Genomic DNA, 18,870 nt, shown 5'->3' on the forward strand with positions numbered 1-18,870 from the left:
CGATAATTTGATAATATTTTCTGGCAATGTTTGACATGCAGGGAAATGCTTTATTTTCACAAGTCTGAACTGGTTCCGGTCACTTGATTGTTTTACTAGTAAGACTCATTTTAGGAGAATGATGAAACGAAAAGGGGTCAACAATGAATGTTATCTACTGGAGTTAGGGTTAAAATTTCAACTATAAAAATATCACGAAACAGGCAATTGCTTCTTTAAAATGTAGTAGAAGTGAAGCAATTTTCACCCATCACACCTTGACTTGCGATTTTCTAGTTTAAAATGTATTTTTTAAGTACTTAAAAAAATAAGTTACAATCTAAAAGTTGCTATGCTGTCTCCGAATGTGCCGAATTCACAATAAGATTCGCCGCATAAGAAATTTTTAGCTGGTCACAATGGCCTTCTATCAGTGCGAAATTAAATGCAAAAGCAATCTTTATTTTGCTCGGTTCAGTAGTTATTCATTCTCGTATTTTTGTTTATTTCATTTATTTTATAAAACTTCTTTAATGTAAAACATCTTGTGTTAACCAATACAGTTAAAAGTGGAGTATACTGCAAATGCAAATGATGTCTAACTGTTTGAGATATACTTTTACGAAATTGGTTATAAAAATACAGGACTACGGTCCCTACATTGATGGACAAATTACGTAGCTGAAACAGATTCATTTGAAATGAATTTTAAAATAGCTGCCTTCAATGCTTGCATAGTTGCAGCTGGATCATGAAATTAAATTGTGCGTGCAAACCATTTTATTGTAAGCTAGTCAATGCTCTTCGGTGGTGTAAGAAGCACGAGTTTTCAAAACGACACCACAACATCAAATTTAGTCAGCGTTTTGTTCAAACCAGGGCTGTGGAGTCGGAGTCGGAGTCGAAGAGTCGGAGTCGGACTGATTTTGGGGTAAAGGAGTCGGAGTTGTTGGAAAACTTGCCGACTCCGACTCCGGGTTTCTTTTTTTCTTTCCTTTTCACTGACTCTCCTTGCATTTTTTAAAAACTGACTACCAATTGGTTCAATTACATGTATAAAAAGATACTAATGAGAAAATAACTGCCATTATGGCAATCAGCTAGCCTGAATGCTTACCGAACTTACTGTAGCCGTCCTCTAGTTTGCTTGCTTTTTAACTTAACTAATAGCGACGGTCAGCAAACGGTTTTGTTGCCTAACATTTTCAAGTAATCACTTTCAAATAAAAATAGAAATATAGTGTTTTGTTCGATCTCAGTTATAAAATAGCGAAAGAAACGTAACAAATTAATAAGTCGAGGCCCGTAGCTAAGGTTGAAACGTTTAAGGGTGATCGACAAATTCAAAAACGTTCTGGCGCGAAAGCACGAATCCAAAAGATCCGATGAAAAATAATCTAATGTTTTTTTCTTTATTAAGACTATTTCTATAAGCTTGGTTCTCACTAAAAAGTATGGAACAAAATAAGTGTAAATGATTTCTTGATTGCAACACTCAATAATTGCAGCTAATCATAAAATCTTAATATTAAGGTTAATTCTAAAGCAGACAATAAAATTTAAATTAAAAATTTAGCGAAGAAGAAATATAGGTATAGTAAAAGCTATTCGTACAAATTTGTATACCGGCCGCATTTTGTGTAAAATTAGCTCCTGATGTATATGTGCCCTATTTTCGTTGAAATTTGATTGATGAAATATAATTTAATATATATTCGCGAAAATTTTCAGAATTAAAGTATTTGTAAACTCTGAAGTTAACTTTGGGTGTCATCTACCTGATGGGTGTCACCCAGGGAAAACCACCCCCTCTCAAGAACTTGAATTTAGAAAAAAAAAAGCTTTTTTTCTCTCAAGTTACAGCTTTCAAAAATTGAAAGCACACGATTTGATCAATATCTATTTATTAAACATTAAAGGGGAGCAAATTGCAGATAATCCTTTTCAAATTTTTAAAAGGGATTTTTAAGTCATCTCACTTCTTAACTCGTAACTGTTGGAAAATTTGATTTTTAAATTGAATTTCTAACGTTGTATGCGTCTTGGGTTTACAATAAAAAACAAAATGCGAAATTTTCATGAAAAGGAATCAATATTTCAATCTCTGTTTAGAGGTTTTCCCCCTTCCCCTGAAGGGAGAGAGGGAGTTGAAAAAATACAATTAAAAAAATCAAAAACATCCGGAGTCGGAGTCGGGCGTTTCAAAATCCAGGAGTCGGAGTCGGGGTCGGCCATTTTCCTTCCGACTCCGCAGCCCTGGTTCAAACTGTGGTTCAGAGACTTTGGAGATGTGCAGTGTGAGTCCACAATCTTCTACATCTCTAACATTTCATACCACATCTCGTAACATTGTTCCTGATAATCGTCTATGTAACGAGAATCAGCGTATCAATGCCAAATCACTTTCCCACTCTTAACGGTTTTCACGGTTACTGCAGAATGAACTGTTCCTCCACTGTAATGTCTGTAAATATTATGTGTTGCAGAATCAACGTAGGGAAAACGTTCATTGTGCCGTAACCATGGCAACCAGAAAAGGGAAGCACGGGGAGTGGAAAAGTTTTTGGACTTTCACTTGCCGATTCTCGTTACATTTTTAGTCTTCAAAGCATTTTAATTTGTTAAAAAAAAAAATAAATCAATATAATAAGTATTTCATGTACTTACCAAGCGAATGATCACACAAAGCTTCGCAAGGTTCTTGACACATACGGGCTGTAGGGCTAAAGTGTTCGTCATCGGTACAAAATGCAAGCTCAGCTCTGCCATTAAAACATGTATAAAAGGCATTACAGTTTTCTGGATGCGGATAAAACTCGTCTCCATCTTCGCATACGGGAGAAGGTTGTAAAGTAGACGCTTTCATGCAAGCTGCCAACAAGTATTCCCGTTATAAATGAGAAAATGAAAACAAAATACATACAGGGTGTACCGCTTTAACCTGCAAGACCCTTATTTTCGCAACCGTTAGTCTTAGATGTATACTTCCCATAGCAAAAATGTTCAAAATAAGATGCAGAGTTAAGATATTGAAGTGAAAAGATATTGAAGATTAAGAATTTTGAAGTGAAAATAAAAATAAGTCAAAAAATACAAAATTTAACTTTTTATATGGGCCCCAAGTCCCTTAACTTATATTTAGGTAAAAAATTTCCTTTGAGAAATAATTCCAACACAAAAAGTTTGAAATTAGTACGACCAATATTCACAGAGATATAAAACCAGCGTTTTGTGACTTACACCACTTTTCACTCGCCGTCAATTACACCTTTTGAGGGAAAATACAGCAGTTAACAAGTGTTTAGAATTATACGTGTGCATAGGGTGTAGTTTTTCAAATTGTTTAAGGTTTTGTAGTGTATTTTTTCTTGTCACAGCATGACATTTGCATTTGTTTTTGAATAGCAATGAAAAATATGGATACCTTGTTTTTCTTACTTTGACGACCTGTCATTCCTCTGAAAGGGCGATAAGTTCTAATAACATCTTCTGCATCGTCCCTTAAAACTTTGAACTAGAATATCTCCTTGAGTTTTGGTCTCACAAATGTCAAGTTTTTTGTGCCAGTAAAAGTCTTGAATGGCGATTATTTCTCTATATATTGGTTAGGGGACCTAGGGCTCGTATAAAAAGTTAAATTTTGTATTTTTTGATATATTTTTATTTGTGCTTCAAACTTTCAATATCTTAACTCTGCACGTGATTTTGAACATTTTTGCAATTGGAAGTATACATATAGGACTAACGGTTATGAAAATAAAGGTCTCGCAAGTTTAAACGGAACACCCTGTATATTATAGTTATGACTAAGAATTTGAGACAATAAGTAGAATACTAGCTGAAGAAACTAATTACTAATGAATGTATTATTTAATAATTGATTAACAATTATTCATAACGAATCACTCCATACATAATGAAGAAATTTCAGAAAATATTGTCGCTTGCAATAACGTTGACCTTTGCATTCCCATAACACTTAATTTCAATTTAAATGATGCAAAATACAGATAGGTACGAAATAATAAATATTGCGTAAATTTAAGAGAATCTTGGTAAAGCTCCTGAAATTCTTAATATTGACAAAAATTTGCTTTAAAACTGTAGAATGCTAGAGCTAATGCGTGGTGAAAGAAACAATCATTACTTCTTTACTTATTTCTCTGCTCAGAACAGACTTAAGATATTTTTAAATTATTAATTGCGTCGAAAAATTCACTTTAACGAGGATTATTTTATGCGAAGTCTTTCTTTCTCTCAAGTTTTTATTCGCATCTAAGCAAAAAATAAAGGCAATGTAAATAGTAAGGGAACCCATGATGCTAAATGGGAATTTACTCGATCATCGTGCGAACCTATTAGATTTTTTAGTTGTAAGAATCATAAAATGTTGTATAATATTCACCTTTTAGTGGTGGAGAAGCGTAGACATATTAAAAATAATAATAACGGTTACTACATGCAAATACTTGAGCTCGTCAGATGTTGATAGTTAAAATGTCCCAACGTGTCTGATACCAAAGGTATTTTCATATGCTATTTTGCGTGGTGATGGTTGACAATCCAGAAATGTAGAAAATGGATTTTTTTTTTCGAGCGCGTGAGATATTCAGACGGGGTGTTAAGTAACACCTAAAAATTGTCCCTGTCAAAAGACGGACGTTTCGGAAGTGACGCCAGGTATTGAGAAATTTTTCAAAAAAAAAAGAAAAAATCGTCGATTTCAAAGAATAGTATTATTAATGTGAGAAATCTCGATAGTCATACCTACTACAAAACGAAGTATTCCGTTTCGGCTTTTATTTAATCCGCCATCTCTACGTAGTCAAGGTTTTAAACAGGAGCTCATTGTTCTGCTGTCATTGCAGTAAACAATGACAGCATAATAAACAGCAGTAAACAATACAATATAGCAGTAAACAATAACAACATATTGCAGTAAACAATAACATGCATGTAACAGCTCCAAACTTAGACAATTTTTATTACTTCGGTTTGTAGAAATCGGCAGCTTATAATTTTTTTGTGATTCTTGCATTTTTTCTTTAAAAAAATTAATAAATAAATCAACTGCACTCGAAAATGTAAAAATATTTTTTTTATATCAATTTTGCAACACTCTTAAAATTCTCTACGTTACGCTCAAATCGTCAGATTTCCTAAACGTACACGTTTTAGCTAGTAACTAACTCACGAACGATTTTTTTTAAAAACTTATTTGATGAGCTGTCTCAGGCACACGGCCCTACATTTGGTGGAGGTACTCGACAGGAGGCAAGGTATACCCGTTCATCTGACGCGATCGAGTAGATCCCATAAAACTCATTTGGCTCCCATACAGTAATGATTCCAAATTAGAAAATGTTAAATCTGTTTTACCGTTATACATTCAAAAAAAAAAAAAAAAAATAATAATAATAAATATAATGTCGTAATGGAAAGAACTAACGATTGAAATTGAAGAAATAGGCTCAATTTGCTTTGACGCTACTCTTTAGTAACTTACAAAGTGAAAACAGAAAAAATTTCACAGCAATCATTCTACTTAATAAATGTGTCTTTCTCTTATATTAACTTCAAAAAACTGTAGTGGGAACAAAAAACCGTCCACAATACTTACCATAAGAATCGCAACCAGCGGAACATGGATCATCGCATTGTTCTGTAACTTCGTTGAAATGTCGCCCATCTTCGCACGTCTTTCGGTAAGCAATTCCTCCTACGCAGTGAAAGTACCTTGAACAATTATCTGAATCTTTAATGTAACCATTGGGAGTTGGACATTCTTCTGAAGATTTTGCGCAAGCAGCCTGTTCTTCATAGTCGCACGTTAAAGTTTCTGCATTGAACTGAAGACCGTCATTGCACTGCATGTCATAAGCACAGCCATTTAAGCAGACATAGTATCTTGCACAGTCATCTGCATCAGGATATATGCAATTCTCACATCCGCAATTTATAGCTAAACTTCGAGAACTGGGAACTAGTGGTTCAGAGCCTAAAATTAAAGATAATTTAACTTTTATATCAAATATTTCATATATAATATCCATAGGAATTAGAACGTATTTCGGTGTCAATCGCAATTTATATCAGTTGTTTACAGTTAGGAAGAAATTCGTCGGGAATGCCTGAAATATATTTTGTTTTTCAAGATAAACTAAAGGTTTACCAAGCTCAAAACTTTTTTTTTGAAAATGTACGTGCCAATACTAATATTTAAAAATAGTTTACATCAGGACAAATAATAATAACTTATGTTTCCTGCGTGAAACATTTTTTTCATGGTTTTTTACTTTAAAAAGCACATTACCAAAAGAAAAATAAATGAAGAAACAAAAACTCGCACTCTGCGATGTGATGTCAGCAACGTAATTAATTTTTGGTTTAATATTTTTAGTTTAAAAAAAAATCAAAACATTAGCTCCTATGACGGAGTACAAGAAATACATAAATTCAGACAGAAAAAGTGAATTGGTTTAAACATTAAGATTACGAACTTTTGACGTAGTATAAAAAAGAAAAAATATTGAGTTAAATTTTGTGTAGCATTTCTTTTTGTATAGCACATGTCCAGGCAGCTTAAAACTAGCTCTTTTACGCGAATATTTGAAGCGTAGATAATTACTGATCAAAAAGGCTGATTATTTTTTTAAGCAAAAATTATGGGTGAGCACGACATTGAAATGTGTGAATAGGAAGTGTTATAAAAAGATTTAACATGTGGTAGGCTGGGAACCTCGACAAATATTGCGTAGCTGATACTGGATTTGAAATCTCATTCTTGATAGCAAATTTGGCGAGATATCAATCAACAGAACTAAACCAAATCCAGAACTAAACGAGCCTACCCTAAAGAAACAAACTAAAGGGGCCTACGTATACCAACATAAATTTTCTAACATCAATTCAATGCTTTCTCAATAACTAAGGTTGCAAATCATGTCAGAAACCGTTTTAACATTTAAAACCAGTTTCAAACAACAAAACGTCCCGTCTAATGGTAAAAATCATATAAAGGTGATGTCAAATTCAGTTTCCAGAAATGGTTAGGGTTTACTATTTTAGTAAATTTCAACCGTTAATCAGTTTTCGGTTATTAACACTTGCAATTAAGAAATTTTGTCTAATATTTCTGCGCATAATTTTACTAGGGGGCACATTGAAAATCAGAAATGCAAAAAATCTTTCTCCCAACTTTTTTTTTTCCTGTTACCAAAACTTAAAAATAACTTTTTAAGGAAAAAGAATTAAAAAGGCAAATAAAAAAAAAATAAATATTTTAAAAGCACATCTAAATAAACACTTTTTAACAAAAATAAAAAAATTGCGAGTTTTTCTTTTAAGGAAAAAAATAAAACACTCCGAATTTCTTTCTGCATTTAGCTGCCGGAAATAAAATGTTAATAAAAATGTAGAATGTTTTAATTTGTTGATATCCACATTTGGAGTTATGTACACTCGATTACAACAGATTTGCTAAGGAAAGCAAAACGCATAATGCATGTTCCTGTACCGTAGCCATTTGCAAACTGACGTAATCCGTAAAATTTCCTGAGAAGTTCTGTCGCCCCATGTGCCGGCTTCTGTGAAAGTTATTTGATGTGTAAAATTTAATCGCCCAGAGATGTATTATTTTAAGTTTCTAATATAAAAAAGAAGCATGTAAGTAGCTCAATTTGTTCTTTTTTTATTGAAATATTAAAAGAGTCGGTGATATTTCAAATTATTCACTTAAGTATTTCGCAACTTTTCCTCATTTACTTAAATATATTTATCGACAGCACTGCCACTACTATTGTAAAAACGAAATCCAAAACAGAAAATAGAAAGATGTACTCACCACACTCTCCATCGAAGTCGCAACTCCTTTTTGTCGGATTGTAATAGAGCCCTTTCGGACATGATTGAAAGTATGGGGACCCACTGAAGCAGCGGACAAACATTGAGCAATTTTTGTTATCTGGAAAGATTCCATCTCCACCGTTACAGTAGTTTACCACCTGATCGTCTGGAAACACCGGCTTGGTTGTTGGACTAGTCGTCGTTGAGTACACTTTATTTGAAGAGGAATAATCAAACATGGTAGAATTTTCAATTCTAGATTCACGAGGAGGTACAGAGGTTAATGTAGATTCTGTTATAGAGCTAGATGTTGATTCCAAAGCAGTAGAAGCTTCCTTCAATTCCTCCTCAGTCACTGTAGTTTCAAACTTATTCCATTGCTGTTCGTTTGAAGTAGATAAACTGTTTGGAAGTTCAGTTGCAAAAGTATTATTGATTAACATTTCTTGAGTATCTGTGCTAACAACTCCGCTAATTAAATCCTCTTCAGGTGTGGTAGCCCATACACTGCTGCGATGTTTTTCAGTCGTGATAACATTTAAGGGATATTTTGTGGTTGTGATTGTATCAATATCGATAGGTTGCTCTTCAGTAGTAGATGTGTCTGTTATTCTTAAATTTTCCTCAGTTGTGGTAATCTCTTTGTTCAACTCTTCCTTAGTAAAAGGATGCATGCTACTCAATTGATCTCTGGCTGTTGGAGACGGTTCAGTAAAAGTTGATACCATATTTGTAATTCTTACATAACTGTGAGTGTCATTCTCTGTGCCAGTAGTAGTAATGTTGCTACGGTATGTCTCAGTAGTAACATCTACACTGCTAAGGTGTTCTTGTATAGTAGTAAAGTTCACAGTAGTAGGATATTTGTCAACAGTAGTAATTGTAATATATTTTGGTTCCCTGTCTTCAGCCGTAGACTTTACATTGCTACGATCTTTTGAAATAATAGATGGGAATGTACCACTCGAATGTTCCTCGGTTTCTGAAGAAACCTCACTGTTGTTATTTCCATCTATTTTTGTTGAGCTGGATACATATTCTTCAGAAGTATTGGAGTCGATAGTGCTAGTATTTATCTCAACTGTCACAGGTCTACTAGGATATTCGTCAGTAGTAGTCATATCTAAATTGCTAGAATATTTCTCAGTAATAGTGGAATAAAAACCACTGGAATTTTCCTCAGTAGAAAGATAATTAATGCTAGCATATTTCTCAGTAGTAATGGTATCAATGTTGCTAGAATATTCGTCAGTATCAATATCATTCATATTGCTTAAAGTAGTAATATAGTCAGAAGCGTTGCGATGTGTTGTAGTAGTAACAGGATTAATACTGCTAGAATATTTCTCTGTAAATATGGTATCCTTTCTGCTTCGATATTCAGCAGTAGTATGTGTATCAGTGGTAGTAGGTTTTTCCTCTGTTGTAGTAGGAGTTTCACTGCTTGGATATTCAACAGAAGTAATGGAATCAATACTAGTAGGATTTTTATTCGTTGTAGTAGGATCAGTACTGCTTCGATATTTAGCAGATGTAATGGTATCAATACTAGTAGGATTTTCCTTCGTTGTAATAGGATCTGTACTGATTAGATATTCAAAAGATGTAATGGTATTAATGCTAGTAGGATTTTCCTTCATTGTAGTAGGATCTGCAGTGCTTGGATATTCAGCAGAAGTAATGGAATCAATACTAGTAGAATTTTCCTTCATTGTAGCAGGATCTGCACTGCTTGGATATTCAGCAGTAGTAATTGTATCAATACTAGTAGGACTTCCCTTCATTGTAGTAGGATCGTCACCGCTAGGATATTTCTGTCTCGTAGAAGTATAATTATCTATGAGGTATTCAACAGTCGTAACAATTTCCTGGCCTCTTGGATATTTTTCAGCTGTGAAAAAACTTGTTTCTTCAACTACAGCTGCTGTCACAGTTTTCAATTCATTTTCAGCCATGGTGGTATACAGACTAAAACTATTTGCAACAGGCTCTGTATTACGCGGCTCTTCTGTATTTGCTACTGCTTTTAAGCTGCTTAGCTCTTCGACATCCGTTGTTTCTGACAAACTGATCTGCTGATCTTCAGTAGTTGTAAGCGGTAAGACGTTTGTATTTTTTCTGGTAGGGGAGGAAAGATTGTTAGAATGCCATTCAATCGTGGTAGAATCTATACTACTCTCGTTCTGAATTTCAGTTTTAGTGACACTTTGATTCTCATTAAATTCTTTAGTTTTCAAGCTGCTTGATTCTTTTACAGCCGTTAGAGGCGATTGTTCAGTTGTGGAGTTATCAATGTCAGTAAAAAATGCCACGGTCTTAGTAGTGCCTACTGTGATAAAATCCTTTTCTGTCATTTGAGTGTCCTTATTTCTAGCGTAGTCATCTGTTGGAAAATTATCAGTACTCATAGAAGGTTTCTCAGTTGTACTAGTGACAACAATGTTAAATGTTTTCTCGATTGTGGACGTGATAATAGGTCTGAGATATTTATTACTTGTCGTAACGTCATCATTCTTTAGAAGTTCGTCAGTTTCTGTAGTACTTTCATCACTAAATTCTTCGGTCGTAACAGTACTTTCTGTACTGTCTTTATATGTACTATTTTCAATATATGTAGAAAGTGTTTCGGTTTTAAAACTATTTTCATCGTTTGTTGTGTATTTGTCATCGGCAATAGTACTTATACTGCTTACATACTTTTCAGTCGTCACTGCTGGAATCAGCGGAGTTGTAACAGATGCCAATTTATCTGTCGTCGTAAAGGCTTCTGAACCGCTCAGGTCTTGATCGGTTGTAGCAGTAATGAGACCGTCCTGCTGTTCCTTAATGGTACTCACTGGCAAACTGCTCAAATCCTCAGTAGTAATGCTTGAATTCATCTGCTCGATTTCAGTCGGTAATTCTGTAACATTTTCAGTTTCATCTTCAATCCCGGTGATACCTATATTATTAGCTGTAGCAGTTACCACATTGCTTAAATAGTCCCCAGTTTTTGAAGTTACAATAGTCCCACGCTCTTTTACTGTCGTCAAAGTTTTAATATCCGTCACATCCTCATTTCTAGTTGGTAAAGTAGTGAGCCTCTCCTTTGTATCTGATTTAGTAGTGATTTGATCTTTCTCAGTTGTTGAAGGCGCACTCATCAACTTTTTATCTGTTTCAGTGACTTCAACAGTACTAAGTTCTTCGTCTACAATTATAGTGCTCACGTTGCTCAGTAATTCCTCCTTTTGCTCATCGCTAATCTTTTCGTCTGCGGTTTGTGACTTCTCAGTTGCAGTGTAGGACACAGTGCTTAGCTTCTCCACAGAAGTTGTTTCTATGTTAGGATCACCAGACGAGATCTTGTGCCTCGTTGTACCTTCCGTTTTGTAAATGGGGATCAATTGCTCATAAGTCGTCAAGGTAGCCATAGCATCTGTATCTTTCTCTGTGGTAACACCAGTCATGTTTGGTAAATACTCAGCCACGGTGGTCTCGAAGATAATCTCTTGTTCTTTATCTGACACGGTCTCTGTAATATTACTGTGGTCGTCCGTCTTGCTTGTGGAGACATTGAGAGGGATTTCCTCAACTGTTGTGGCATCCATAATACTTTCCTCTTTTTCAGTCATGACATGTGAACTGCTGTCCCGAATATACGTTCCGGTGGTTATTACGCTGCTAGCAAAATCTTTAACTGAGGCAATCGTAACATCATTGGACTGTTTCTGAATTTCTGTTGCTTCTACATTGGACAACCGTTGCTCAGTCGTAGTTGAACTTGCACTCATCGTATACTCGTCAGTTGTGGTTGTAGCTTCAGTACTGAAGTACTCCATAGTTTTAGGAGTCGACACCTCACTATGGTTTTCACCAATGCTGGTAGCATCAACACTGCTTAGATTTTCATCAATCATGGGCTCATACGTTGTGGTAGTTTCCACATAAATTGTCTGATCATCAATTAACAATGTTGCAATGTTATTCTGTTCCACCGTTGGAGTTGTCTGATCATCACTCGTCAATTCATTTACCGTGGATGCATCCAAATTGTTGGTATGCGTATTATCAGCACCCGTTTCCATGCTACTTGCTTGGCTTATCTTAGGAGTGGTTCCCAAACTTTTCCCCTCAAGAATATTATTCTTCTCGTAATTCATCTGTGTATCATACGTTGAAATCTCTGTACCGTTTTCCTGTTCACTAATCCCATGTTTAATACCAGTTGTTTGTTCGTAAATCTTGGTAGTTTCCGTGCGGCTCGTTTTGCCTTCAATCATGGTCGTCGCAACGCTATCTTTTTGCTCAGTCAGTGGAGTTGTCGGAACATCACTCTTCAACTCATAACTCGTCTGATAGTTAGTAACATTAACAATCAGGTTACTTGCTTCGCTGTCAGCCGTGGTAGATTCCACACTAATCTTCTGCTCTGATTTAGTAGTCTCAACATTATCATTCTGGTATTTATTAGTAGAAATTTCCACGCTATTTGTTTGTTCACCGATGATTTTTTCCGCATCAGATGTTTGCTGATTTATCATAGTAGTTGCGAAACTAGTCGTGTGCTTATCTGTTACAGCAATGATTTCACTACTCAACTGTCTTTCAGGCGTGGTGCTATTCGGCTCGACTTTCATTTCATCCAGCCTACTTGGAGTAATCGGAACATCACTCTTCAACTCATGATTCGTCAGATAATTAGTAACATTAGTAATCAGGTTACTTGCTTCGTTGTCAGCCGTGGTAGATTCCACACTAACCATCAACTCAGATATAGTAGTCTCAACATTATCATTCTGGTATTTATTAGTGGAAAGCACCATACCATTTGTTTGTTCACCGATGACTGTTTTTTCCATACCAGTCGTCTGCTCGTTTATCATAGTAGCCGCGAAACTACTCGTCTGCTCATCTGTTACAGCAATGATTTCACTACTCAACTGTCTTTCAGGCGTGGTGCCATTCGACTCAACTTTCATTTCATCCGCCCTACTAGAATAACCAATATCTTTGGAGGCCTCAGTCTTCTTTTCTTGTGATCTTGTTGTTGTAGTAGTCGGCTCATCTTCGTTAGTTGCGGTAGTAAACCCAGTTGACTCGATATTTGTTGTGACAGGAGTAACCACACTAGCACTTAATTTATCAGACATAGAATATGAAATAGTTGCTACATCACTGAATTTTTGATCCGTTGATGGCTTAGTTGCAGAACTTTTTTCCATTGATCCATTTTCAGATGAAGTTTTGTTTTCTAAGTTTACGTAATTAGACTCAGTGGTAGCATTCGATGTTGTTGTTGAGGAAACCAGAAAGTCAACAGTAGTTGAGTTCTTATATTCTAACGTTGTTTGTTGCAAACTTTCCGTCGTAAATGCACTCATGGTTTCATTTGCGTCCTCAGCATAAGTAGAATTCACTTCTTCATTTGAGATTGTTTCAGTATCCAATTTTTGTGACGAATTTTCCAGCTTGAAGGAAGATGCTTCATCTGAACTATGAGTAGTAGCTGAAGAAATATTTGTGTGAATCGTGGTGGTACCCTGAAGTATATCACTATTAGATTTGTACTCATTTGTTGGTATTCGGTTCTGTTCTGTGACACTACTTGATAATTCTTTTATTTCAGAAGCATTCTTCAGTGATGATGCAGTAGAGATAGACTCGGCAGATTTTTCCGTAGTGGTGTTCACTTTATGCGCGTCTGAGACTGTGAAGGATTTAGTAGTGCTATTAAATGTCGGGGTGGATATTGTTGTTGGGTTTGCTGTGGAGTAAAATACACTATCAGATGTGGTGTTTGACAGCGATTTCGTAGTTGTGTTTAATGTTGCATTAGATTCTGTATAAGATGTAAAGAACACCGAAGCTTCCGTAGATAAGTTCGTTGTTCTCTTGGCGAGAGTTTCAGAGGTTGTCTCTGCGTCTGAAACAATATCATAAGAGTCATCATTTGCGTTTAATGAATTTGAGACTTTATCATTAGGAACTTCACTTGTGTAACTTTGTGTGGTTATTATGCTTTTAGTAGTATAGTTCGTCTGTGCATGCTCTGAAGAATCTTTTGTATTATTCGGTGGGTATGTAGTATTAATAGCTTTTGCTTCAGTTTTAAATTCCTCACTTGTTACCGAAGAGGATTTAGTTTCATCTTGCTTAGTTGATGCAAGTTTGTTTCCTGATACTGCATTATCAAAAAGTAAATTATTTTCTGTTGTACTCTTATTAGTTTGATTATTTATATTAGGTTTCATTGTAGTGCTATGTTGTAATTCTTGCTGGCTAAACAATGAATCGGTCACTTTAGTTGCAACTTGAATAGCAATAGTAGTACTAGTTGTTGGAGAAGGATTGGGAGAGTACTCGAAAGTCCTATCATAGCTCAATGTGCTTGATACAGAACTTTTTTCGGGCTGCGAAGATGGATTGTCTGACTTATCTGCAACAGATATTGTAGGTAACACATTCACGTCATCCTCTACCGTTTTGTTATTAGATAACTTCGTTTCAGATGATTGCATTTTCGTGGTTACAGATAGTGCTTCTGATGTAGTTTCGTAAGTGGCTTTCGGAGAAGTAGCTGTAGGCAATAAAATATCCGTAAAATCAACATCTTCATTTTGCCCTCCATTGACTGAGTCGCTGTTTTCAGGATTTTCCGAGACATCTTCCTTTTCTTCTACATTAACATCATTTTTTTCCAGATTATCCAAGGATTCATATTCAGATCCTCCAGCATTCACTGAGTCACCACCTTCCGGATCTACATTAGGTTCTTCTCCCTCAGATACACTTGAAACTGTTGCGACATCTTGGGGACTATCCACTTCTAAATTGTAATCATAATTATCGCCATCTGAAATTTAAAAAAAATAACATTTCTTTAACTTAACATAAAACCAAGAATTTTACGACAGCAACAGTAACATATCGTGGATTACAAATGAAATACATTCAGTAGAAAAGCATGGTTGTCATTGTTGTGTTTTACCTGTAAAAACTACTAGGCTAGAATAATTAATGTTATTAGGAAACTTTGAAAAATATTCATATTAATGGGTTTTACCAATAGGAACTTTAATGTTTTACGGCCAAGAAAAGCTAAAATGACCTATTGGATTTCAATTTTAACCCACGATAAGCCAAATGCGTCAAGTTAACAGTCTGCCCATGGATGATATGGAATTGGCAAATGTCCAGTCAAGACGAGTCTATCTCGATGAGGAGGAAAAATAAAAATGGGATGCGCGTACTCCGTCAAGTTCAAACCAGATATTAGTCTCTCCATCTCATCGTGTGGCTGGACTGTACAATGTTTTCCATTGCAACAAATATCACATATGTAAGAATGAAGGCTTTCACGGTCGGTGTCAATAGTGCTGTAAGATGCTGTACCGTGGTCTGAATTTTGTTATCCAAACGTTTCGACAGCATCTGCGGCGGTCATCTTCAGTGTTAACGTAGTTGAAACTTTCCACGGAAGCGACTTCCTAGCAACTGAGTCGCTTCCCTTCCTAGCAATCATCAGTTGCTAGGAATTCTCTTCCCCGGTGGCTTTGACCACGTTAACACTGGAGATGACTGCCGCAGATGCGGTCAAAACGTTTGAGATAACACTCAGACCGCGGCACAACAGCCCAGAATCTCACAACATTAAATGTCACATATGTTTCATAAATTTAAAAACTAACATTTTTTTTTCAAAAGTCAAGGTTTTAAAATCATATAATGTACAATCGCGAGTCGAAAGGTACTTTAGATCCAGCAAGAATCTATCCTTAAATTTTCGAGATTTATGCAGCAGTTTGGACTTGTTGGTTATGCAATAGTTTATGCAATGTTTTGGATATATAGCAAATTATGTATATAATAGAAAAAATGTTAAAAATAATCACTCTCGTTTTTACTTGGTATATGACGTAACTTAGCATGCGTAGTCTTTTCTTTTCATTTAAAGTAATTCAAGCATAACATCGGAGGGGTTTTACTATGAAAGCATGCATATTCTAAAATAATTGTGCGAAATAAATCTTAATGTTTAAATGGTGATGATCCATGATCGTATGCACTTTTATTTTAGGCAACAATGCTATTTAAAAAAAAGTTAAGATTTATTTGCATCATTCTTTCGTGTATTCAAGCTCGTATGCCTATTTTAAAAAGTTCAAAGATATGAACTGAATATCGGTTGAAAATCAAACAATAAAACGAAAGTCAACTAGTATTTTAAAAACAAGTAGTTAGCTCCAAAAAAAAAGCAAATAAACAATGAATTCAAAAGTTGACTAAAAAATTGTGCTTTCTATTGAAGTGGTTCAAGAGTAATATTATATTAAATACGGTAAATACAAATTTCGTAATTCCTTGGAAAACGACACCTATTTTCAGTCGCTTTAAATATTGTTTTCACTTTTATCAGAAAAAGGGTAAGTACAGTTTTAGAGGGCAATTTAATGCAATAAAAAGGTAGTCTGACCCTGAGAAAAAGCAACAGGGCACTGGCACAGCGCCCTGTTGAGCGGGTAAAAAAAATATCGGAGCCGACATTAAATATACATTTAAGAACTTGACCTCTAGTATCTGAATTAACATCTCTTGCCCTGATGTAGGGCGTTGAGTGAATCTAAATATATTTTATTTCATATGTTTCAACATTATACACTGCTTATTACTGGTAACAATTTATTTACTAACTGAGCAAAAATACACATCTTAATGTTTTTTTTAAATCATAATTGAGCTAAAAAAATTAATGAACTACTTCCACACGTTAACAAAATATAAGTTTAAACTATGACTTTTCTATGTTTTGTTCTGAATTTTCTTTTACGTAACTTCTTTTTCTTTGTACAACCTTAGGATTTTTTTTTTTTTTAAGTAACTCAAGTCTCAAATTGCACTGGTGACTCTTGAGGAAAGCAAATGTATTTCTAAAGATATGCCTTAAAGTCTATTAAGTGGGAAATATATAAAAATTCAAAAAAGATTGTTAAGTTGAATGACTAGTCACTTGTATTTTAAGGCAAATCAAAGTAAGCTAATAACTCCTGTAGTTCGCCCAATTATCACGAAATAGCATCAGGTTTTAATCAAATAACATGAGAATCAGATTTCTTAGAAAAATACGGTTGATAGGTTACTTTACCTTGAAGCAGCTTCCGTTGTCGGAAATGGTCACAAGGAACTTCGTCTGCAAAATCACACGTCAAGATTTGTTTGTTCATGAGTAGGCCATCTGGACACCTTTCCTTGTAAGCAGTTCCATTAACGCATCTGTAGTATTCTGAACAACTGTTGCTACAAGGCTGTATTGAGGTGCCTTCGTCTGGACAGTTGTATTCACTCGTTTTAAGAGCTTTTCCCTGATGGTCAAGAGATTCAGTTTCTAGAGGAAAACATTCTTAGTTAATAATTAAGAAAAAATATACAATTCCTTAAAATTCACGCTAGTATGCGACTGTCATGTTTGTTTCCTTTTTTAATTTGCCACCTTACAGTAAAATTTTTATTCAAGCAATGAGGAATTCACTAGAACCTTTGCTTTGTTTTTCATGTTATAGTTAAAGTTACGAGTTCCGCATGAAATAATTGCTTTAGCTCCAAGAAAATCTGGAGCTTTGAGCAAACAAACAGTAAAAACGGCAACGTGAATGATCTGTAGGAGAACACCTTTAAAAATTTGTTTCAAATTAAAAGAAATCCATGAAGATTTTTTCACAGGGTCGACGAGAGATCATGTAGGTCCTAGTTGTAAACCAGGCGCCCGGAGAGGGGGTAATTGGATAAATTTGACAAGTTTTATGGGGGGAGGGGGTCCGGTGACCAAACTGACAAGGGGCTAGTCTTGGCTCTCGGTAGCCCTAGTTTTTCACGAAAGTCCTTTCATCCAAAATCGTAAACAGCTACGCATTAAAAAAGAAAAAAGGCTCTTGTTACAATCCCAAAACTCTTAGATGCAATGCTTTTTTCAAATTTTAAGCTTTATTTAGCAGATTTTTTACTTATATCTCTCTCGTAGTCTCGATATTTAAAACACCTCCATATTTTTTGATGTAAACAATACTCTTAGTATACTTCTATAAATTGGTTCCATAATATGTTGTGGTGCATTTACATAAAAAACCATTGCAGAAAAGAGATGCATTTTTTAAAAAGAACTTTTTTCTACAATCTTAATCTACGATTATTTTTTTTTAGCATTCAATATTTTCTTTTGAAGGCATTAAATTAGAAAACTTGTTTCCCTTTCCCCTCCAACCAGTTCATTGCTGCATTTACTTCACTTCAAAATTTTCATAGTATCAGATGACTATCGATCAGATCTGGTAAAGCCTTTTCAAGTCACCAGACGAAAAAGTCCCGCTGAGCAAAAGAAGTATTTTTTTTCACATTGTGATTTAGATATTAATTTTATACAGATAAGACCATTCAAATATACAGTACAAAAGCTCAAACACATAAAGCGCGACAGCACAAAGTTGGCTCAAAGTTACCTTAAATGGCTGGACAACTTAAAATCAGACTTACTAATTATTATTTCTTGATTCTGAATAAATATGCAATACTTTACGAGTTTCTTTCGTTTTGTAATTTAACCTTAAAACTCAAAGTGCACATATTTAAAGTGAAAGAGGATGTTTCGGTAAAAGGATGAAATAACGGTCATTGTGGCAACGCCACGCAAATTTCTGACTTCTGTTCTAATTGGATTATATACAACTCTCAAATTTGGTTCTCAACAATTGTGAATCCTGTTATAGTTTAGGTGAGATAGTTATTCTGGAGTAGTGATTATAAGCCTGTTTGAATACTTTAATAGATTCTGATGCTAATAGAATTTCATGATAAACCGTCACCTTAAAAATCGATTTATTGAAATAAAAGTAATAGTTCGTGAAATATAATATGGTTCGAAGATAGTAGAACAGAAGATTTAAATTTCATTTAAAGTGAACTAATGTAATTATCCTTATATTTTAAAATTGTCTGGTTATTATTTACGTGCTTTTGAGAACTAAAAAATGTCAAAAGTGGAATATCATAAAATATTAAATGTCAGGATGCCAG

General features: G+C 34.9%; 2 protein-coding genes across 2 annotated transcripts in view; both read right to left on the bottom strand.

Annotated features, from left to right (window-relative positions):
• Window positions 1-8,678, bottom strand: part of LOC129223204 (mucin-2-like) — a gene marked incomplete at its 3' end in the record, with an annotated part of 69,366 nt that extends 60,688 nt beyond the window's left edge. Inside the window, 3 exon segments of the mRNA XM_054857771.1 lie at window positions 2,647-2,850; window positions 5,600-5,977; window positions 7,823-8,678. Of these exon segments, the coding sequence (XP_054713746.1) occupies window positions 2,647-2,850; window positions 5,600-5,977; window positions 7,823-8,552 (1,312 nt within the window).
• Window positions 8,679-8,743: 65 nt separating this feature from the next.
• Window positions 8,744-17,027, bottom strand: LOC129223205 (mucin-2-like). Its single transcript, XM_054857772.1, has 3 exons — window positions 16,949-17,027; window positions 8,859-14,659; window positions 8,744-8,758 (listed from the first exon to the last, which is right to left on the bottom strand). The coding sequence occupies exons 1-3, from the start codon at window positions 17,025-17,027 to the stop codon at window positions 8,744-8,746; spliced, it is 5,895 nt and encodes a 1,964-aa protein (XP_054713747.1).
• Between the last annotated feature and the right edge of the window lie 1,843 nt (window positions 17,028-18,870).

Source organism: Uloborus diversus, chromosome 5 (assembly GCF_026930045.1).
Source record: "Uloborus diversus isolate 005 chromosome 5, Udiv.v.3.1, whole genome shotgun sequence".
NCBI classification, from domain to species: Eukaryota; Metazoa; Arthropoda; class Arachnida; order Araneae; family Uloboridae; genus Uloborus; species Uloborus diversus.

Bases quoted from the DNA above. Each gene is read 5' to 3' on its own strand.
- LOC129223205 (XM_054857772.1), bottom strand. From the start codon at position 17,027: ATGAACAAACAAATCTTGACGTGTGATTTTGCAGACGAAGTTCCTTGT. The intron at 14,660-16,948 runs GTAAAGTAACCT...TTTAAATTTCAG, and splicing joins ACAACGGAAGCTGCTTCAAG to ATGGCGATAATTATGATTAC.